General features: G+C 41.3%; 1 protein-coding gene across 1 annotated transcript in view; it reads left to right on the top strand.

Annotated features, from left to right (window-relative positions):
* Positions 1-24383, top strand: part of LOC120226050 (zinc finger protein 208-like) — a 141696-nt gene that overhangs the window by 80486 nt on the left and 36827 nt on the right. Inside the window, 2 exon segments of the mRNA XM_039224246.1 lie at positions 7729-7778; positions 7890-9172. Coding sequence (XP_039080177.1) covers positions 7729-7778; positions 7890-9172 — 1333 coding nt within the window.

Here is a 24383-nt window from a genome sequence, read left to right on the forward strand (position 1 = left end):
TTGATTTGTCTTTCTGTTGCTTCATTGTTGGTGTATAAAAATGCAACCGATTTCTGTACGTTGATTTTGTACCCTGCAACTTGGCTGAATTCTTGGATCAGTTCTAGTAGGCTTCTGGTGGAGTCTGTCGGGTTTTCGATGTAGAGTATCATGTCATCTGCGAAGAGGGAAAGTTTGACTTCCTCTTTGCCAATTCTGATGCCTTTGATTTCCTTTTGTTGTCTGATGGCTGATGCTAGGACTTCCAGCACTATGTTAAACAACAGTGGTGAGAGTGGACATCCCTGTCGTGTTCCTGATCTCAGGGGGAAAGCTCTCAGTTTTTCCCCGTTGAGGATGATGTTAGCTGAAGGCTTCTCATAGATGGCTTTGATGATGTTTAAGTAGGTTCCTTCTATCCCAACTTTCTCGAGAGTCTTTATTAAGAAGGGATGCTGTATTTTGTCAAATGCTTTTTCTGCATCTATTGACAGGATCATATGGTTTTTATCTTTTCTTTTATTGATATGATGGATCACATTGATTGATTTGCGAATGTTGAACCAGCCCTGTAACCCAGGAATGAATCCCACTTGATCTTGGTGGATGATTCTTTTGATATGCTGCTGGATTCGATTTGCAAGGATCTTGTTGAGAATTTTTGCATCCGTATTCATCAAGGATATTGGCCTATAGTTCTCTTTTTTTGTTGGATCTCTGTCTGGCTTGGGAATCAGAGTGATGCTGGCTTCATAAAATGAGTCCGGGAGTTTTCCTTCGACTTCTATTTTTTGGAATAGCTTGAGAAGAATTGGGATTAATTCTGTTTTAAATGTCTGGTAGAATTCCCCAAGGAACCCATCAGGTCCAGGGCTCCTATTTGTTGGGAGATTTTTGATAACTGATTCGATTTCTTCACTCGTTATGCGTTTGTTCAGATTTTCTATTTCTTCCCGTGTGAATTTTGGTAGTGAGTGTGTGTTTAGGAATTTGTCCATTTCTTCTAAGTTGTCCAATTTGTTGACATATAATTTTTCATTGTAATCCCTGATAATTTCTTGTATTTCTGAGGGGTTTGTTGTAATAAGTCCATTTTCATTCATAATTTTGTCTATTTGGGTGCTCACTCTTTTCTTTTTCATAATTCTGTCTAGAGGTTTGTCAATTTTGTTTATTTTTTCAAAAAACCAACTCTTGGTTTCATTGATCTGTTCAATTGTTTCTTTGGTCTATGTTGTTTATTTCTGATCTAATTTTTACTATTTGTCTTCCTCTATTTGGTTTAGGGCGTTCTTGTTGCTCTGCCTTTACTTCCTTGGTGAGCCGTTAGATTTTGGACTTGCGCTTTTTCTAATCTCTTGAAATAGGCCTAGAGAGCAATGTACATTCCTCTTAGGACTGACTTTACCGCATCCCATAGATTTTGGATTGTTGTATTTTTGTTTTCATTTGTTTCCATATATTTTTAAATTTCATCTCTAATTGCCTGATTGGCCCATTCATTCTTTAGTAGGGTTTTCTTTAACCTCCATGTTTTTGGAGGTTTTCCAGACTTTTTCCTGTGATTGATTTCAAGTTTCAAAGCATTATGATATGACAGTGTGCATGGTATGATCTCAATTCTTTTATATATATAGAGGGCTGCTTTAAGTCCCAGTATGTGATCAATCTTGGAGAATGTGACATGCGCACTAGAGAAGAAAGTAAATTCCCTGGCCTCAGGATATAAAGTTCTAAATATATCCGTCAGATCCATCTGGTCCAATGTGTCTTTCAAGTCCATTATTTAGTGATTTTCTGTCTGGTTGACCTATCCATTCCTGTAAGTGGAGTATTAAGGTCCCCTGCTATTAGTACATTCTTATCTATAAGCTTGTTTCTGTTTGTGATTAATTGTTTTAGATATTTAGGTGCTCCCATATTCGGTGCATAGGCATTTATGATAGTTCTTCCTGATGGATGGACCCTGTAATTATTATGTAGTGCCCTTCTTCATCTCTTGTTATTGTCTTTAATTTAAAGTCCAGTTTGTTTGATATAAGTATAGCTACTCTGGCTTTCTTTTGATTTCCCGTAGCATGATATATATTTCTCCATCCCCTTACTTTGCATCTGAAGGTATCTTCCAGTCTAAAACGAGTTTCTTGTAGACAGCATATAGATCGATTTTGTTTTTCTATCCATTCTGCTACCCTATGTCTTTTGATTGGAGCATTCAGCCCATTTACCTTCAGTGTTATTATTGAAATGTGTGGGTTTTGAGTCTTTGTATCTTTTGTAGTGTTCATGTTTGTGGTGGTGTCTCTGGTATCTTTGTTCCTTGCAACATTTCCTTCAGAGCGTCCCCCTCAGGATTTTTTGTAGGGCTGGCTTAGTGGTGACTAATTCTTTCAATTTCTGTTTACTGGAAAGATTTTTATCTCTCTTTCTATTTTGAATGACTGGCTTGCTGGATAGAGGATTCTTGGCTGCATATTTTTACTGTTCATCACATTGAAGATCTCCTGCCATTCCTTTCTGGCCTGCCAAATTTCAGTAGATAGGTCTGTCACCACTCTGATAGATTTCCCTTTGTATGTTAGGGCCCTTTTCTCCCTAGCTGCTTTCAGAATTCTCTCTTTGTCCTTGTATTTTGCCATTTTTACTATGTAATGCCGTGCAGAAGATCCATTCAAATTACGTCTGAGGGGAGTTTTCTGAGCCTCTTGTATTTCAACATTTACTTCCTTCCTCAGGTTGGGGAAATTCTCTGCTATAATTTGTTCCAGGACTCCTTCAGCACCTTTCCCTCTCTCTTCCTCTTCTGGGATTCCTATGATACGGATATTGTTGTGTTTGACCGTATCGCTGAGCTCTTGAACTCTTCTTTCATGCTTCTGGATCAGTCTGTCTGTTTTTTGTCAGCTTTTTGTTTTTCTATAATGGTGTCTTCTAAATCACTTACTCTCCTTTCTACCTCTTCAATCCGTGCTTTGGAGGCCTCTAATTCATTATGTATCTAATTTATCGCATTTTAAAATTCTTCATGCCTATTTTTATTTTCCATTCTCTCTGTAGCCATAGATCCTTTGATGTCCCCTATGCTTTTTTCAAGCCCAGCTATTAATTTTACCATTATTATTCTAAAATCTTGTTCAGTTATGCTGCTTATATCTGTTTTGAGCAGTTCATTAGCTGTCATTTCTTCTTGGAGTTTGTTTGGAGGAGAGCTCTTTTGTTTCGTCATCCTAGTTAGCTTTCTGGCTCTTGTTAGTTTTAAAGACTTGTTATGCTCTCAGCACCTATAAGCGCTGCTGTATCCAAGAAGACTCTTTGACTGTCCAGGGCCTATCCTTTCAGAGAGTGTTTTTTGAATGGTATCTCTCGGTCTCTGTTGTTGGGACCTTGGTTATTTTATTTTCCTACCTGTAGTGATATTTGGGACTCTGCACCTTGTGTACTCTGGCTTGTTTCATGAGGTAGCCCTGGAGAAGGAAACACACAAACACACAGGGAGTAGGAGCACACAAACGCACAGACTAATTCAACTAATATGCAAACCAAGAGGGAAAACGAAAAAGTTAAGAGAAAAGACGGAGGAGGGAGGGCGAATAATAGGGAGTATAAAATACATAAAAGGGTCAAAAAGGAGAAAAGAAAAGGAAAAAAGAAGAAAACAAATAGACAAAGAAAGGTTTAAAGCATATAACCGAATTTCCCAACTAAAGTTAAATAGACGTGTATATGCAGTGCTGATTGAAGAGCATAGAGAAAGAGAGAGAAGACAGGACGGGGATGAGGCAAAACTGGAAATAGAATGAACAGGCAGAAGGAATAAGAAGATTTTTTCAAAGAGCTAAAGGGTGGAATATGGTTGGATAGGTGAGAGAAGGATCCTGGTGTTATCCAGAGAAACTATATAGTCTAATTACTCCTGAGAGAAAGAGATGAAAATGTCGGTAGGTGTAGAATTTACATCTACAGAATGGACTAAATGTGATTGTTTAAATAAGCCGGTGACCAGAGTTAATCAGGTCAGTGTTCTGGGGAAAAAAGAAAGAAAAGAAAAAAAAAAGGGCGGAGGGCAGCTCTCAAGCAGGGATGGGTGTGGCATGCACGATCCAATGCGTCAGGCGGGAGTTCTGCCTTGGCGGTTGGGGGAAGGAGAGTGGCGGCGCTCTAGTCCCTTCTTGACCCAAGCGCTGCACCTCGCTTCTTTGGGCGTGTAAACTCCCTGTACCGTGGGCGCAGCCAATGTTGGTTGCGCTTTTCAACCCAGGCCAGTCCCAGTCTCCAAATCCCAGTCTTCGAACCCCGCTGAAATTGCCTTAGACACAACTTCCTGGCAACCCCCTCGGGGCAATTCCAGGGCCCCTGCCGAGCTCTGGGGGTGGCGTCAGAATTGTTGCTTCCTTCTCTGGGTCGGGCTGGCGCGCATGCGCGGGGCTTGCCTGCCGGGTGCGCGGAGCCCGCTGGAGTGAGGAAAACCAGGTCCCTCTGTGACTCGTCACCTGAAACACGAACTCGTGGGCAAATCTCCCAGTCTTTAGCTCTTTGCCTTCCCTCTAGAGCTCCAGCCAGCCAGGAGCGCGGATGCTCGGTGTCCACGCGCGGCCCTTCCAGGGGCCCAAGCCCGCCAGGAGGACAATGGCGGCAGGTGTGCCGCTACTCTGAAGTCCAGCCCGCCAGGAGCAGCACAAAGAAGCAGTCTGTGTGCTCAGCCCCTCCGGGACCAGTTGGCCGGAGGGGACCTGGTGCGCAGATATTTAGTGCACTCGGTCTTTCTATGCCCCGAGCGGAGGTTTTTCTGTTTCACACTCTCTCTTTTTTCCCCTCTCACTCCCTGCAGAGGGGGATCGCCTCCGACCCTGGAGTCTCTGATCCTGGCCCGATTTTATCTTCCCCAATTCGCACTCACATTAGAAGGCTTTCTCAGTGGATTCTGTGTCCTTTTTCTCCCAATCTCTTGGGTTTCATAAGGTTTCCTGTGGCTTCAGATCTTTTCTGTGTGATGTATGGGCGCGAGTGAAAGTACAGAGCTCCCTACTTCTCCGCCATCTTGCCGAGGCTTTAGTGTTTATTGTACAAAATAGAGACCCACTAATGTCATCAGATATTAAAGTACCTCCCTAAGATGAGAAAATCTAACACTTAATTTCACTTCACAAGCTCAGGTTTTACCTCGCCTGGGTGGATCCTTTGCAGAACATCTAAGTTGAGCTGAAGTCATGATCCCACATTCAGTGAGTTAGAGTCCCACACAGGGTTCTGTGATGACAACACAGAGCAAGCTTGAAATTCTGTGTCCCTCTCTCTCTGCTCCTCCCCTACTTGGTCTTTATCTCTCTCTTTCAAAATAAATTTTACGAAGCTTAGAAAAAGAAAGAAAAGTTCATTTATCAATGGTATTAACTAAAATAAGAAATTTCCACTCTATATGTCCCATTCCTCGATGGTAAAATAATTTAAATTTCTGATGATTTCCCTAGAATTTCTACATAAAATAATGTAATAAGGGAGATAGACATGTAGAATTCAAAACCTGCAGGGGCACCTGGGTGGCTCAGTCACTTGAATGTCTGCCTTCGGCTCAGGTCACGATCTCACAGTTCATGGTTTCGAGCCCTACGTTGGGTTCTGTGATGACTGGCAGCACAGAGACGAGCCTATTTTGGATTCTGTGTCACCTCCTCTCTCTGACCCTCCCTTGGTCATGCCATCTCTGTTTCTGAAATTTAAAAAATAAATAAATTAGAATTCAAAACTTGCATTGTATAATAAAATCTCAATTGTTAACATTATTTTTTAATAATTGAATCACTTTATAATTTTGTCGTGTATCATATAAAGTTCCTCTGACTATGTCATGTTTTCTCACTTTCTGAGTAGTTATATATGAGATTGCATTATGATTTATTGTGTCAAATTGTTTTTAAATCTTTTGAAATGTTTAATTTGAAAGACAGAGGGAACAAGGGACGACAGAGAGAGAGGGACACACAGCATCTGAAGCATCCTCCTAGCTCTAAGCTGACAGCACAGAGTCCGCCCCTGCACTCCAACTCACAGACCACGAACTCGTGACCTGAGCCACAGTTGGATATTGGACCTCCTGAGCCCCCTACACGTCCCTGTTGCCATAATACTATCTCTGACCGTGCACTCATGAGAAAAGGCAGAGTTTGAATTACTGGCATGTCTTCCTGCACAGGAAAATTGTAAAGTGTATTCATTAATATCAACCACGGAAAGCTGTAACGAAAGCCCTTATGAAATAAGCACTTAACAGACATTATTATGCAGAATTTAAGGATATAATCCATTTTTTAGAGTCAAGGCAGCAAAAAATTTTCGTTTCTTTTAAGTTTATTTTTTTCCCCATGTATTTTGAAATATGGAGTGAGTGGATGAGGGACAGAGAGGAGAGAATTCCAGGCAGGCTCCACACTATCAGTGCAGAGCAGGATGTGGGGCTGATACATACGAAAAAAGAGATGATGACCTGAGCTGAAATCAAGAATCAGATGCCCAACACATGGAGCCACCCAGTAACCCCAGAACTTTTCATTTCTAAACAAAGAAACGCCATCAAATTGTAAAATATGCCAACAATAACTTTGTAAAAATATTAGTTGGGATTAAATTCAGATACAATCTGAGTGATATAGAAAAAATAATGATTCGAGGTGCCTGTGTGCCTTAGTCAGTTAAGTGTCAGACTTCAGCTCAGGTCATGATCTCACCATTTGAGGGTTTGAGTCTCCCATCAGGCTCTATGCTGACAGCTCAGAGACTGGAGCCTGCCTCAGATTCTGTGTCTTCCTGTCTTTCTGCCCCTCCCCCTCTCATGCTCTCCCTTCCTCTGTCAAAAAAGAAATAAACTGTAAAGTAGATAAAAATTAAAAGAAAAAGAAGAAAAATGATTATTTTTCCCTTAAGGTAAAGTTTTTTCAGTTTTGAGTATAAGAAATTCTCATTGTATTCATCTGATAGTAGAGAGTGAAGAGGCGCCTGGGTGGCTCAGTTGGTTAAGCAACCGAGTTCAAATCAGGTCAAAATCTCACATTTGTGGGTTTGAGCCCCGTGTCAGGATCTATGCTGACAGCCAGCTCAGAACCTGGAGCATGTTTTGGATTCTGTACCTCCCTCTCTCTCTGACCCTTCCCTGCTCACGCTGTCTCTCACTCTCTCAGAAATAAATAAAACATTAAAAATTTTTAAAAAAGAAAGTAGAATGATTTTACTTTCATTCGTTACCTTTCAGCAGTATCTTCAAATGCTGACGAGAGCATTCTTCCAAAGACGTTCATGGAAACTTCTTTTCAAAATGTGTCAGTGGATATATATCAACATAGTGCCTTTGAGAATGGACATTTAGTGGTAGGCTGGGACAAGGTTGGGAAGACTGATTGGCATCAAAGACACCTGGGGACTCCTTTTCCAGAGAACCATTATGAAGATAATAATAATGAAGAGGTTTTTATTCAAAGTACCAATCTTATTGCACATAAGACTATACATTTGGGAGAGAAACCCTGTAAATACAATGAATGCGGACAAATTCCTAACATGTCCTCCAATGTTGGTGACCATCAGAGGATTCATGCGGGAAGAAACGCATGTAAATGAAATGAACCTGGGAACATGCTTAGCCAGTCATCAAGACTGCATATAAATAAGACAGTCCATACTGGACAGAAAGGTTACATTTGCCAGCAGGGTGGCAGAGGCTTCAGCTGGTGCTCAGTACAAATTCAACATCAGCAAGAGCATCCTGGAGACAACCCTTACAAATGTGAAGAATGTGGTAAACCTTACAAATGTGAAGAAAGTGGTAAAACTTTGATTGATGACTCATCAGTAAATGGACATAGTCCAATCCTTACTGGAGAGGAAACTGACATTCATAAAAAACGTGGGACGGCCTTTACCCAACACTCACCTCTTACCGAACATCACAGAACTCAAACTGGAGGGAAACCTTACCAATGTAAAGAATGTGGCAAGTCCTTTAACCGGCCTTCTGTCCTTAAAAAACATCACAGAATCCATACTGGAGAGAGACCTTACCAATGTAAAGAATGTGGCAAAGCCTTTAACTGGTACTCCGCCTTTAATCACCATCACAGAATCCATACTGGAGAGAAACCTTACCAATGTAAAGAATGTGGCAAGGCCTTTATTCGATCCTCAACCCTTAATGAGCATCACAAAACACACACTGGAGAGAAACCTTACGAATGTAAAGAATGTGGCAAATCCTTTACCCAAATCACAAACCTTTACAACCATTACAGAATCCATACTGGAGACAAACCTTACCAATGTAAAGAATGTGGCAAGGCCTTTAACCAATCCTCCATCCTTCATCGACATCACAGAATCCATACTGGAGAGAAACCTTACCAATGTAAAGAATGTGGCAAAGCCTTTAAGTTGCTCTCCATCCTTGATGAACATCAAAGAATCCATACTGGAGAGAAACCTTACCAATGTAAAGAATGTGGCAAAGCCTTTAACAATTCATCCAACCTTCATCGACATCACAGAATCCATACTGGAGAGGAACCTTACCAATGTAAAGAATGTGGCAAGGCCTTTAAGAACCACTCAGCTCTTAATCGACATCACAGAATCCATACTGGAGAGGAACCTTACCAATGTAAAGAATGTGGCAAGGCCTTTAAGAACCACTCAGCTCTTAATCGACATCACAGAATCCATACTGGAGAGGAAACTTACCAATGTAAAGAATGTGCTAAGGCATTTACCCACATCTCAACCCTTTACAACCATTACAGAATCCATAATGGAGAGAAACCTTACCAATGTAAAGAATGTGGAAAGGCCTTTAAATGGCCCTCAGATCTTAATCGACATCACAGAGTCCATACTGGGGAGAAACCTTACCAATGTGAAGAATGTGGAAAAGCCTTTAAGTCCAGGTCAGACCTGTACATACATCACAGAATCCATACTGGAGAGAAACCTCACCAATGTGAAGAATGTGGAAAAGCCTTTAAGTCCAGGTCAGAACTGTACATACATCACAGAATCCATACTGGTGATAAACCTTACCAATGTAAAGAATGTGGTAAGGACTTTAACCAGGCCTCAAACCTTTACAGACATCACAGAATCCATACTGGAGAGAAATCTCACCAATGCAACTAATGTGGCAAGGCCTTTATCCAACACTCACACCTTATTAGACATCACAAAATTCATAAGATTGAAATGCTACAAATGTAAAGAATATGGCCAGATTATTAACTGACCCTTATACCTTAGTCGACAGCACTGAATTCATACTTGACAGAAACCTTGATAGAAACAAATGTAAAGAATGTAATTAGGTCTTTCATCAGTCTTCAATCACAATTTTCTCATGATCTCAGAATTCATACTGGAGCAAATCATTCAAATTTAAGGAATGTGAGAAACGTTTTTGTGGACTGCTCACTCCTTCCATCACATAGGAAAATGTATCCTAGCGAATAACCACTGAATACTAAAGAGTGTGGCCAGGCTTTGAAGCAATGCTAAATGCTGACTCCTGATCAGAGACTGAATACTGGGGAGGATTTTGCAAATATAAAGACTTTGGGAAGTCTGTTCATCAGAGGTGAAGCTTCATTCTACATCGCAGAATTCATACTGAAGAAAAAACTTAAACTGTAAAGAAAGTATAAACCCTTTATGACTGCTCAACCTTACTCGTCATCACAGACTTTATGGTGAGGAGAAACATTACAAAGGTAAAGAATGTGCCCATCCTATAGCTGGACCTCACGACTTGCTCCATATCATAGCTAACTTACAGAATAGAATGTAGCATGCACAGGAAAAAGAAGTAGTGCTTATAAGTGCAATTTGATCGTTAATCAATATCGAAAAGTTCACATGAGATTTATATTGTACAGACATAATGAATGAGGAAAGGCCTTCAATTAAATGTACGCTTTAGCAAACCCCAGACAGTGCATGAAAGAAGGTCACTTGAAGGATATAAATATTTGGAAAAATATTTTACTGAACATCAGATGTCAATAAGTGTTACCAAATCCACACTAGAAAGTAGTGCATCAGACTGTATTCAGACATTTGCCAACATACTGATGATAAGGACTAATACAAGGTTAAACACAATGTATATGTTATTATGCCTTAAGAGATTAATTGGATCAATCTTTTAAATGCTTTTTATTTTTGAGAGACTGCAGGATATGGGAATGGGGAGAGAGAGTGGGAGGCAGAGTCCAAAATAGGCTCTTGGCTCTGAACTGTCAGCATAGAGCCCGACAAGGGCTTGAACTCACGAACTGCAAGCTCACTACCTGCACCAAAGGTTCATGCTTAACCAACTGAACAACTCAGGTGACCCTCAATAGATCAATTATTGCATAGGTATCATTAATTTCAGTCTGTGCTCTGCTTTTTGCCACATCAACCTTCTCAGACATTTTTGGCTAGAATATATTAGTGTATTTCTCTTCTCAAAATACATCCAAAATGCATCTATTCTGAGAGGCTTTGGAAAATTATGTGGCTAATTATTGGTGCATCAAAGATATGACATGCCTTTCTTTGTTAGGTATGACTCATACCTCGTTCTCCATGGAAGATGAAGGGCAACATAATACCCCATATACAGAGAAAATCTACGTGGAGATGGTGGTGGTGGGGAAATATTGATGCAAGTTCTCATGAAATGGTATTCCAAACATCATTCTTTTACCTGTATTAAAGCTAAAAATCTTGTTGAATATTATAAATAAAATAATTTCCCAGCTTGTCTTTAAGGAAAAAAAAGGTGGAAATTCAGTGAAACACTGGTATATCTTCACTACAGCAAGAGTTAGAGAATATCAGTTGATGGGGTTGAAATGATGACATACTCAGAGCGATTCGAAAGGTCATAATTAACTCTTCCCCAAAATAGCATACAATTATAAATACACACTTTTCACCTATGACCTCAGGCCCGGAAGTCTGTATTCCCACAACATTTTATCAACAAAATACTTTCTTAAGGCTTTCATTCTGGATATTGAAGTATGCTAATAGAGGGGACTGGACATGCATAACTTCGTCTATGTGTGATCTTAATACATTTAATTAATAAAACAACTGTTTTTAATGTATTTCCATGGATTCTACAGCGTGAAGTGTTATCCCATCACCAATGTTAACCTATCTCCTGTGATTAAATACTGTAGGAAAGGGATAGAAAGTAAGAAAATATGAAGATCCTTTTCCAGTGTAAGGTGGGAACCTGAAGTGGCTCCCTTTTCAGAACTGCACAGTCACAGGCAGCGCTTTGTCGCATCATCTGATGAATAAAAGTCAAAGAGATAAGGAATTGGCAAACGTGGTGGGATTCTGAGGATGATGGAAGTGCCATTTCATCTTCATGATTGAATTGAATTCCTGTGTGTTACTAAGAACCAGATGCTGTAAGAGGACAATGATTCCTGTGATGCCCAGGCCTTGATCAGTGGCAGTTATAGAGGAGGGGATACTGGATGATGTAATCATTGTGGGCATTGCTGTCAAATGTCACACATTTCAGAAGATATTGGAGATGGCGCTCAAAGGGTCTGGACACATCAGATAGGTTCAGAAACAGGGACCCGATGAGACTTATTAGAAACACCTATTATTTGACCTGTTTTCTTTCTCTGAAGCAGGGGCTATAGAAAATCTACAAAGCCACATAGAAAGCAGGGAGTTTTTAAAGGGGCGTCACAGAACTCCTGAGCATTGACATGCAGAGGAAGCAGTGGTACAGTGCTGAATCATTCTCCATATGACCTCAAGACTTGCTGGCAAAAAAAGTCCACTTTTCTACCATGGTTAAACTTGAACATTGTGTTCCTTGTTTCCCCAGCATCAGTGATGTTGAAATCTCAAAGAAGCAACAATTACTCAAGCCATAAGCTAGAGTGTGTAGGTCAGTGTGTTAGATGTATATGCTCATGACAGTATTTGGAACAGGTATAGGCTGATAAGGTCTGTATTTGGAAAGTAACAGACACATCATTAAGGCAGTGTTTATGAAGCTTTTACTCTGCACACAGCTTTTACTCACATGGTGGTGTGCTGGGTACCTCAGGAACGTGCATGTGAGTTAGACTTCTCATACCTTAGGACCTGGAAATGGGTGTCCAGTATTTCCCCCAGAATACACATGGTATGTCCTGCCTTTCTGTTTCTTTTTCTCCCATAACATTGATGGTATAAAAGAGGAGCCAAATACAGTCTGGAAGAATATACGAAAGCATGAACCAGAACCTCAGAGGAAGTTTTCATTGTTGAGTAAGAAGCACATTGGCATGTGACAAACAGGAGGAATTAAAATCTAATAGTCTATGAATGGAGTCTCCAGAAACACAAGCAAACTGCATAGGAAAAGTATATATGTCTTTGAAGAGGAGAGAAGGAGGAGGAGAAGGAATTGGGGAGAGGAAAGAAATGAAAGCAGGAAGAAGGGGAGGAGGAAAGAATCAGAAGTCTGGGGCCTCCGAGGGAAAGAATGTAATTCACAGGAAGATGAAAAGTATTTGATAGCAAATATTTTCTGGGCCGCTCTAAAACAGTAGGACATAGAAAACTGTTCACATGGTCTTTCCTGGGTTCCTCTCTGTTTTGCATACCTGGCTTGTATCACAATGTAGTCTGTGTGGTGACTGCTCTAATCCTGGGCCTCTTTTCTGTGTATATTATTTTTTAAAGAGGGAGGTGAAAAGTAAATATTTTTCCTAAATCTTCTTAATTTTGTTTGCTTATTAATGCTAAATGATCGTCCTACCAAAGTGGTCCATCAGAGAAGAGCCTGGACGTGAGTCAAACTGGAGGAGACTGTGTTCAGTTTTGGTTCAGGTCATGACCCTGTGGTTCATAAGCTTGAGCCCTGTATTGTCCTGCCATGCTTACGTTGTGGATCCTGCTTGAGATTCATCCTCTGTCTTTGCTCCTCTCCCACTCATGCATTCTCTCTTTTGCAAAATAAATAAACTTTAAGAAAAACGTTAAATCAAGTTTACAGGCTAACATTACAATCTAAAACTTAAAGACTACTAACTTGGCTAGAGGGCGATGGTAGTGTTTCAATATACTAAAAACAACAAAAATGTCCCTCGGTCTCCTGGGTGGCTCAGGTGGTTAGGTGTCCAACTTCGGCTCAGGTCATGATCTCATGATTCCTGAGTTCCAGCCTCGCCTCAGGGTCTGTGTTGACAGCTCAGAGCCTGGAGCCTGCTTCAGATTCTCTGTCTCCCTGTCTCTCTGTTCATCCCCTGCTCACAGTGTCTCTGTGTCTCTCAAAAATAAATAATAATAAAAGGCCTCTAGGTTTATTGTGTTGCTGTAAATAGAAGGGTGTCCTTTTGTGAGGTTGATATATATGCTACAAATAAATCAGATGGGGAAACTATCATACCGGTACAGTAGAGACATGGTATGTGCTCTTGAAGAAAACGGAGCTGGCCTTGGATTGCTTTCTGTGGTGTAATGATCTGTGAGGTGCACTAGGATGAACAGTCCCCATCCCAGAGCACTTTGGATAGAGGGTTTAATGCCTCCCCAAGGACTAAAGACCCTGCCGCTGCCAGCCAAAGGCGTTTCAGCAATACGTTGGGGTGCTCCTCTCCAGAGGCGGGGTGCAGATCCAGATCCAGGCCCCACCGGATCCTTTAAGAGATCAACGTTCGAATCCCAGCCAAGTGCTAAGGAGAAACTATAGGACAATTGTGGCTCAAGGCTAGCTGACTGATCTCTCTGTTCTTTGAGCAGTGCCTATACGATCTGGGTTAAAAGCCCAAGTAGCTGGAGGAGAGCTTGGAGTGCCACCATTTTCCCCCCAACATCAACACAATGGGACTTCAGAGAGAAGCACATCAGGCCCCCGGTGGAGGCAGTACACGCTTGCACCAAACACTTCTGCTCTATGCCTGGCCACTGACTACTTAGTGGAAAGACTGACTGGCCCAACATAGCCAGCCGCTCGTCCCCACCATCATAGCCACCAGACCCATGCACTAACAGAGTATTTTTTTCCTCCTTTTTTCCCTTTTCTTTCTTCCCTCTTTTTTTTTTCTTTTGGAATCGGATTCAGAGTTTCTTATTTATTTTTTCCCCCTATATATGTATGTATTTGATCAGGCTTTCTAAAATTCTATTCTTTTTCCATCATTTGCCTTTTCTTCTGCCTTTCTTCTTCTTTTTGTTTTCTTTTCTTCCTTTCTGTTTCCTTGGAATCAGCCTTATAGATTTTTGACTCTTGGTTTGATTCCTCTCCCCCCCTTTTTTTTCTCTTTATATGAATTGTGACTTTCAACACTCTGCATTTTGTTTCTCAGGGGTCCTTTAACAAACCAATCAAGGACACCTAGTTGAGGACCAAACTCTCCACATCTACACCAAAGAGGAGATGTGCAGAGAACGGACCAGGGGGATAGAGCAGCCAAAATGCAACAACAGACTTCATCAACCATACACCAGAAGCATGTCCTGGAGTGCCAGGCACTGGACAGTCTACGACCCCTTATTAATGTAGCAGTACTCTCAGGCCCAGGCACATAAGAAGCTGTTAGAACATGCAAAACACAAAAACGTAGCCCCAGTGACAATCCAGAGGAATTCTCCCCAAAACAAAGGTCAAGAAGAAATCATAGCCAGAGAATAGCTCAAGACAGATATCAATGCTCTCTCTGAAGAAGAATTCACAACAGTAACAAGACTAAGAGCTGGGCTTGAGATCCACCTAGAAGACACCAGAGAAACCCTTGCTGCAGAGACCAAAGACCTAAGAACTAGTCAGGATGCATTGAAAAAAATATAACTGGGATGAAGAGTAAACTAGATACAATGACAGCAAGGATGGATACAGCAGAGGAGAGAAAAGGTGAAATAGGAGACAATTTGGCAAAATCATGAAGCTGATAAAGAGACGGAAAGAAAGTTACTCGAACATGAGGGAATTTGTAAAGAACTAAGTGATTGTATGAAATAAAACATTCTCCTTTTCATAGGAATCCCAGAAGAAGGAGCAGGAGAAAAGGGACGGAAGGTGTGTTTGAACACATTCCAGGGAAGAACTTCTACCATCAAGACAAGGAAACAGGCATCCATATCCAAGGGGTACAGAGAACTGCCTTCAAAACGAAAAAAAGCAGCTCAACACCACAATAGAACACTGTGAAAATTGGAAAATACAAGGATAAAGAAAGAGTCCTGAAAGCAGCTATGGACAAAATGTCCTTAAACTACAAGAGTAGTCACATAAGATTATTAGGGGAAGTGTCCCCTGAAGTCTGTCAGGCCAGAAGGCAGTGGCAGCAAATACTCAATGTGTTGATTAGGAAAAATATGCAGCCACGATTTCCTTTTCCAAGCAAGGCTGTCCTTCAGAATAGAAGAAGAGACACAGACTTTCCCAGACAAACAAAAACTAAGGCAGTTAGTGACACTGGGGCACCTGGGTGGCTCAGTCGGTTAAGAATCCACCTTTGACTCAGATCATGATGTCATGGTTTGTGAGTTCAAGTGCCACAGCGGGCAGTGTGTGGACAGCTCAGGACCTGGAGCCTGCTTCAGATTCTGTGTTGCCTTCTCTCTCTACCCCTCCCCCACCTGTACCCTGTCTCCCTCAAAGAAGAAAAGAAAGGAAAAAGGAAAGTTAATGAGGACTAATGCAGCTCTACAAGGAATTCTAAGTGGGGCTCTGTTAGTGGAAAGCAGAAATGTCTATAAAGGACTGGAGAACATCACCAGAAACAAAAATTTCCAGATATTCAATGGCACTACATTTAGATCTTTCAGATCACTCTGATTTTCAGTGCACCAAATGCCCCAATCAAAAGACAGGGTAACAGAATGGATTAAAAAAGTAACAACAACAGCAACAACCAAACTAAACAAAAACAATCCAAAAACAAGATCCCTCAATAAACTGCTTTGAAGAGACTCATTTTAGACCTGAGTACACTTGCAGATTTGAAAGTGAGGGGATGGAGAACCTTCGGTCAAGCTAATACAGGTCAAAATAAACCTGGTATATCTATAGTTTTACTAGAAAATTAAATTTAAAATTTTCTTTGCATTTTTGAGATCAAGCAGAGCATGAGCAGGATAGGAGCAGAGAGAGAAAGCAGAAGACAAAATCCAAAGTAGGCACTAGGCTATGAGCTGTCAGCACACAGCCCGAAACGGAGCTCAATCTCACTGACACAAGATCATGTCTGAGCTGAAGTCAGACACTCAGCCGACTCTGCCACTCAGGTGCCCCAGGAAAACTAAATGTTAAAACAAAGACTGCAACAAGGAATGAAGAAGGGCATTGTCTCATAATCCAAATGACTCTCCATTAAGTAGAGCTAACAATTGTAAATATTTAGTCCCCCACATCAGAACCACACAAACATATAAATCCATAACAAACATAAGCAAACTTATTGAACACAATACCATAATTACAGGAGACCTTAATACTCTATTCACTGCAATGAACAGATCATGGAAGCAGAAAATCAATAAGGGAACAATAGGTCTCAATGACACACTGCACCAAATGGACTTAACAGAGATGTTGAGAACATTTCATCCAAAAGGAACAGAATACACATTCTTCCCATGTGCACATGGAACATTCTCCAGAATAGGTGACATATGGAATCACAAATCTGTCTTCCACATGTATAAAAGACTGATTTCATATGGTAAATATTTTCAGATCACAACACTATGAAACATGAAATCAACCACAAAAAGAAAATTGGAAAGCCCTTAAATACATAGACGTTACAGAACAGCCTACTGAAAAAGGAAATGAATGGGTTGGCCAGGAAATTAATGGAATTTGAAAATACATGGAATCAAATGCAAATGAACACAAGACCGTCCAAACCTTTTGGGATGCAGCAAAGGCAATCCTGAGAGGAAAATGCTTTGCAACTTGGGCCGCTCTTCAAAATCAAGAAATGTCCCAAATACATAGCATAATCATACCTACAGGAGACAGAAAAGCAGCAACAAAGAATGCCCAGAGCCAGCAGAAGAAGGGAAATATTAAGGATTAGAAAGATTTAAATAATATTGATTCCAAAGTAAACAGTAGAGTTGATCAACGAATCTGAGGGCGGTGTCTTTGAAGGAATAAACAAAATGGATAAATCCCTAGCCAGACTTCTCAGAAAGAAAACCAAGAGGACCTAAATAGATGAAATTAGAAATGAAAGAGGTGAGATCACAACCACCGCCACAGGAGTACAAACGCTTATCAGAGAATGCTATGAAAATTATATGCAACAAACTGGACAATCTGGACGAAAGGGACAAAGTCCTCGAAACAAAGAAACTACCAAAACTCAAACAGGAAAAGGGAATGCATTTGGACACCACCATTACCAGCCAAGAAACTGAAATGGTTTTAAACATCCCACTACAAAGAGTCCTGGGCCAGATGGCTTCACAGGGGAATTCTAAGAGACAGTTTAAAGAGAGTACATTCCACGTTTCCTTAAAGTGTTCCAAGAAACAGAAAAGGAAGGAAAGCATCCAAACACATTATGTGAAGCTAGCATTACATTGAATATAACGTCAGACAAAGACCTATCTACAATGGAGGCCAATATCCTTGAGGATCCTGGATTCAGAAATACTCAACAAGATATTAGCAAATGGAATTCAACAGTACATCGAAAGAATAATTTGGGCACCTCAGTGGCTCAGTTATTTGGCTGTCAGACTCTCTATTTTGGCTCAGGTCATGATCTCACAGTTCATGAGTTCTAGCCCTATGTTGAGTCTACAGTGAGACCCCAGACCCTATTTGAGATCTCCTCTCCCTCTTTCTCTGCCCCTCCCTCTAGTGCTGTCTTTCTCTGTGTCTCTATCTCTCTCAAAATCAACACTGAAGAGGACATAATGATTCACCATGATCAAGTGGGGTTTATTTCTGGGCTGCACATATGGTTCGCTATATGGATATCACTGTGATAAACTACACGGATACTAATAAGTAAAAGGTAAGTACCATATGATCCTTTCAATAGAGGACAAGCCCCACAGTTAATATCGCCCTCAATGGGGAAAAACGGAGAGGTTTTACTGTAAGATCAGGAGCACGACACAGGTGTTCACTCTCACCACTATTGTGTAACACAGAACTCAAAGTCCTAGGCCCAGCAATCAGACAGGAAACAGAAATAAAAGATTTCCAATTCAGCAAGGAAGATGTCAAGGTTTCAGTCTTTATAGATGACATGACTTCTCTCTACAAAGAAGCCTGACACACCCCACCAAAACACCACAAGAGCTGATATGTGAATTTAGCAAAGTCATGGGATGTGAGATCAATGTGCAGAAATCGATTTCATTTCTATACATTCATAATGAAGCAGGAGAGATATCAAGGATTTGAACTTATTTATACTTGCCCCCCAAAACACTACGATACCCAAGAATAAACCTAACCAAAATGTAAAAGATCTGTATGCAAAAACTAGAGAAAGCTTATGAAAGGAATTCAAGAAGACAAAAACAAATGGAAAAACATCCCATCCTCATGGATTAGACCAAATATTGTTAAAATGTCAATACTCCCTAAAGTAATCTACACATACAATACCATCGCTATCAAAAGAACACGAGCATTAGTCACAGAGCTAGAACAATCCTAAAATGTGTATGGAACCACAAAAGACTTGAACGGCCAAAGTGATGTATTAGAAGGAAACCATGGGTAGAGGCATCACAATTCTGGACTTTAGAGTCTAAAGCTGTAATCCTCAAGACAGTATGGTACCACCACAAAAGCAGACGCATAGATCCCTGGAATAGAATAGAGAATGCGTAAATGTACTCATACATATATGGCCACTCATCTTGAACACAACAGGAAAGAGTATCCCATGGAAAAAAGACAGTCTCTTCACCAAATGTTGCTGGGGGAGCTGGACAGCGACTTGCAGAAGAATGCAACTGGACAACGTTCTTACACCAGACACAAGAATAAAATCAAAATGAACGGAAGACCTAAATATGAGTCAGGAAACCATTAAAATCCTACAGGAGAAATATGCAGGAAACCTCTGTGACCTAGGCCAGAGCCAATTCTTCCTTGATATGTTTCTGGGCAAGGGGAATACAAACAGAAATCAACTATGTCACCTCATTTAAAAAAACGAAACCAAACAAAAGCCTCTGCACAGGGAACAATCAAAAATACTAAAAAAAAAAAAAAAAAGGAAATGGAGAGGGTATTTGCAATTGACATATCAGATAAAGCTTAGTATCCAAATCTAGAAAGATGTTATCATAATGAACACTGAAAACCCTGATAACCCAGTGAAAAAGTGGGCAGAAGAAATGAAAACACATTTTTCCAAGAGGACATTCAGATCGCTAACAGAACCATGAAAATGTGCTCAACATCACTCATCTTCAGGGAAATATAAGTCAGACCCACATTGAGATTCCATCTCATATGTGTCCGAATGGATAAAATTACAGGCATCTGGGTGGCTCAGTCTGTTGAGCTTCTGACGCTTCATTTCAGCTCAGGTTGTGATCTCACATCAGAGCCCATGGGTTCAAGCCCATGTCAGGCTCTTCTCTGACAGTGTGGACTCTGTTGGGGATGGTCTCTCTCTCCCTCTCAGTCCAACCTTCCCTCACTCATGCTGTTTCTTCTCTCCTTCCATATAAATCAATTTAAATAAAAAAAGAAAGGAATGGCTAAAATTAATAATTCGAGAAACAAGAGATTTTGGCAAGAATGCAGAGAAAGGGGAACACTTTTGCACTGTTGGTGGGAATGCAATCTTGTGCATCCACTTTGGAGAACAGTATGTAGATTCCTCAAAAGCTTGAAAATAGAACTACTGTATGATGCAGCATTTGCACTTTACTTATCCAAAGGATACAAAAGTGCTGATTTAGAGGGAGCATACACGCCAGTATTTACAGCAGTGGTATCAACAATAGCCAAATTATGGAAAGAGCTCAAATGTCTATCAACTGATGAATAGACAAAGGACACAGACACACACACAATGGACTCTTACTCAGCAATAAACAGAATGAAATCTTGCCATTTGCAACAACGTGGATGGAACTGGAGGGTATTTTGCTAAGTGAAATGAGCCAGTCAGAGAAAGAAGATCATATGATTTCACTCTTATGTAGAATTTGAGACACAACGGATGCAATAGGGGAAGGAAAGGCAAAATTAGACAAAAGCAGACAGGAAGGCAAACCAGAAGAGACTCTTAAATACAGAGAACCGAGGGTTGCTGGAGAAGAGGTGTGGAAGGAATGATGGGTTAAGTGAGTGATAGGCATTGGAGAGGACACTTTTGGAGAAGAGCACTGGGTGTGATATATAAATGATGACTCTCTGGGTACTCCTGAAACCAATACTGCACTTTACGTTACCTAACTTGAATTTTAAAATAAATTAAGTACATAAAATAAGTATAAGTGGACCAAAGTCTTCAATCAAGAGATATAATTGGCTGAATGGAAAGAAACGCAAGACACGCGTATAAGGTGCCTTCACGAGACTCACTTCAGCTTTAGGAACACAGTCAGCCTGAAAGTGCTGGTGTGGAAAAAGATACTCCATGCAAACAGAAACTGAAGGAAAGCCAGGTAGCTATGCTTACATCAGACAAATAGACTAAGCCAAGGTCTCTAATAGGACAGAGTAAAGGTCATTATGAAATAAGGGGTCATTTGTGGAGGGTATTTAACTATACGGTGTTTAGAAGAGCGTATTAAGGTTTTCCCCCAGGTTGGTTTTAGAAGGACATGAACAGGGTGTTTCTGTAACTTATGGAGTGTTTTCAAATTGTCAAACCAACACCTCTTTCCATAAATGTTGGTGTATCTGTAAGTACCTCAATTAGAGCTTGTGTAAGGTTTGTGAACATCTGTATCTTAAGAGTTCCCTAAATGGCTAGTTGATATTCAAAAACTTATTTATTTCTGCGATTTGAGGATTGGGGGGAGGGGAATGCTAAATGACCGTTTTAGAAGGACTTCTCGTTTTCAGATTTTGATGTGTGCGGAGAATACTATTTCTATGAAATCATGGTCCTTTACTGTAACCAGGAGCCAATAGTTTGTCAAAACCAAGCTGTACAGGCTAATTTACAGTAACTTGTTTTCTAACCTTTTGCCATTATATACTGTATTTCCCCCCCTCATATCCTTTTTAATTTACATTGTCATCTGGTATTTTAATCTCCGAAGAAGTCATTTGTGCTTTCAGGCAGGGTACCATAATACTCCTCTGTAAGGTTTCTGATATTAACTTCGTGGCACTTACTTTTTGCTTACAATTGCATTCCAAAAATGAGGACACCTACTGAAGGCTTATCCGGTCAAGCACTGTCTTTCTGTTCCTTCCACATCGTCTCTATTAAAACCTTACCACTATCTCCTGTGGAAGGAATATGCTTAACCACCTGAAGAAAAACACTGGTCAGGTTAACTCTTGATCATTAGAACATGTATCAGTTCATCTTTTACTACCACACAGGACCATCTTTCATTCTGAGCACTTTCTCACTGAGCACCTTTCCCACTCAGCATGGGCATAAACCTCAATAGGACATCTTTCCCTGCCTCTCCCAGCCAGCCTTTGCACATGCACATAAGACACTGAGGTGATTCGACCCTCCAGTTCCCAGGTTTCACTCTTGGTAATGGCTCCCCACGGCGCCTGCGCAGATAAGAGTTTCTGACCACGTGCTGCACATGCGCACAGAGGACTTCTGGCATACATTGTCCCTCTCGTGGCCAAAACCTACAGTCATGTGCTCCTCCCTTCACCTGCCCGGGTCTCCAGAGCACCAGCCTTGAATCCCTTCTACCCCAAGCCCACAGACCTGAGTTTACATTTGAAACGAGAAGGGATAGAGTCTCTGGACAGACCAGTCCTCCCTCGCACCAATGTTATCACACCCAGAGTTTTGATGCCTTCTCTCATCTCTCCCTTTGCTATTATCAATACTTCACACATGTGCCCAAAGAGAATGCAGGTGAACCCCTCAAGTGTGGCACCTCCCACCGTGCAGGTGACCCTGAGAAAATGGGAGCAGGCACCGGCCATACAGGATCACTCCGTGTAATATACACGCTCAGTCTCCCATCAGTCCGACCACTGCAGCAGACCTTATTACGCCCCAGGATTCCGGTTTCATACTTCGGGGCTAACATTGTGGGATCCGAGCTCAGCTGTCCCAGAATTTACATCTTAAATAGTCTTTCTGTCTCCATGGTCCTTGCGGAGCCTGACACAGCATGGTCATGAAAAGTCTCTGTCATGATGAGAAAGATTCTGTCACAAGTGACCTGTTTCACCACGAAATTAACCTCCACTGCCAGTCCCTGATCTTCCCTTCTCAGAACAGCTCAGAGAACAGAGTTCCTAGTAGCTCAACTTCCTGAGTAGCCCATTAAGGGTCACAATTGCCAGAGGCTCGGATTCCGAGAATGGATTCCAAAGGACTTACCGCTTGGTGAGTTCCTTTCCTCTTTCTGGTTCAACAGTGCTTCCAAGGTAACACAATGCATCTCACCTTCCATTCCTGGGATGTCCATTGATGTTCAACACATTAAAATTTACCAAATATAGGGACACCTGGGTGGCTTAGTCGGTTAAGCAACCGACTTTTGCTTAGGTCATGATCTCGCGGTTCGTGGGTTCGAGCCCCGCGTCGGGCTCTGTGCTGACTGTCAGCTCAGAGCCTGGAGCCTGTTTCAGAGTCTGTGACTCCCTCTCTCTCTGACCCTCCCCTGCTCACGCTGTCTCTCTCTCTCTTCTAGAAATAAATAAAACATTAAAAAATAATAAAATAAAATTTACCAAATATATAAATGCAAATCGTATCCATCCGATTTCCCTCAGAGGCTCTGCTCCACCCTTTCTTTTTGTCTCCCATCTTCTCTCTATATTTGTGCTATCAAATCCAACATTGGTTTCAAGAGTACTAATCATTCTAAAGAAGAGAATCACTCTCTGCTCCAGAGGCTCACCAGGAATCCAATATTCCTGCAAAAATGAACATAGTGTACCCAATTCCCAGGGCTTGGGAAAGATTAACTTGCATAACAAGATTCCCAGGCCAGAGTCCCAGACACAGTGCATCCTCATACACTCGGAGCATGTGGTAGATACTCAATAAACATCCCTTTGATGGATGAGTACACAGGTGTACCCCAAAGAGTCTTCGTCAGACACCACTGCCTTGTCTAGTCCCTTTCCAATTTATAGGGGATTTGCAGAGAACGATATTTTCTCAAAAGCTGTTAGTAATTTCCACTGGCAACAGCACTATTTGTGTTGAGATAAGATGGTTGGGTAGAAGGGACTCAAAGGTGCTCTTCTGCTTTGTCTAGCTTAGTGCTACTGCAGATGAAGTCCGCAGAGAGCATCCTCAATGCTTCTTAGAAGTACGAATTAATCACCTTCATCTAGACCTAGGGAAGTCATGGTATCTGAGTGTGGTCCCCAGAATCTGTTTTCAATGGAAACCTCAGGTGATTTGTGTTACATGAAATTTTGACAAGCAATGTTGTCATTCTCAGCTTTGCCTTCTCTTTGGGATCCCCTGTATAGTTTTTTGAACTACCATCTCTAGTGTCTCAATCGCAAGGATTCTGACACTTAGGACTTGATGGGACCCAACATCAATAAGGTCTTCAGGAAATGGCCAATGACTCCACGTTTGAGGCCAATGGAAACACTGAAGCTCCCAGTTTATTTCTGAGGACAGACTAGTGGGTCTCGTCAATGGGTAGCCTCTACGGGGAGGGCTGCACTGTATGAGATTTGATAGGGGCTCATCAGTCCACCTCACATTCCTGATGTTGTACCAAATATTGTGTATATCTCCAGGCGACCAGTCCACCCATAAGTGGGACAGGAATAAATCACACTGGGGCCTCCAGTTAGCAACTCCCTCTGTGTACAGATTTTCACATGCTCAAAAAATGAACAGAAAAGCAGTCTAGTCAAATTGATCCTAACTGGCCATGGAAGCCTTTTCAATTTTACTGTGAATGTCATGGAACACATTGGAACAGAGGGGAAGCCAAAAAGAATGGAGGAGCATAGGAAGAGGGAGACAGGAGAGGCACCTCTGTGACCACCAGCGAAATACACCTAGGATTCTAGAATCATTCCATTCAAGCTGAGCTTCCAAAAGATTCCCATGTTTTCAGATTGAGTTTTCTATTTTGACTTTGGTCCCTCGCTTGTGTCATCTGCTTCATTCATTCCCACTTTCCTGGGTATGTGGTTACTCTCTCCTTCCTCTTCATGTGCCAGGGCTCTGTCTTTTTCCAAAGAACCTGACCCAATCTACTTTAAGGACAGCAAGACCTATTGATAACAAAATTATACACGACCGTGGCTG

This window comes from Hyaena hyaena, unplaced genomic scaffold (assembly GCF_003009895.1).
Source record: "Hyaena hyaena isolate Hyena2069 unplaced genomic scaffold, ASM300989v1 scaffold_1589, whole genome shotgun sequence".
Classification (NCBI taxonomy): domain Eukaryota; kingdom Metazoa; phylum Chordata; class Mammalia; order Carnivora; family Hyaenidae; genus Hyaena; species Hyaena hyaena.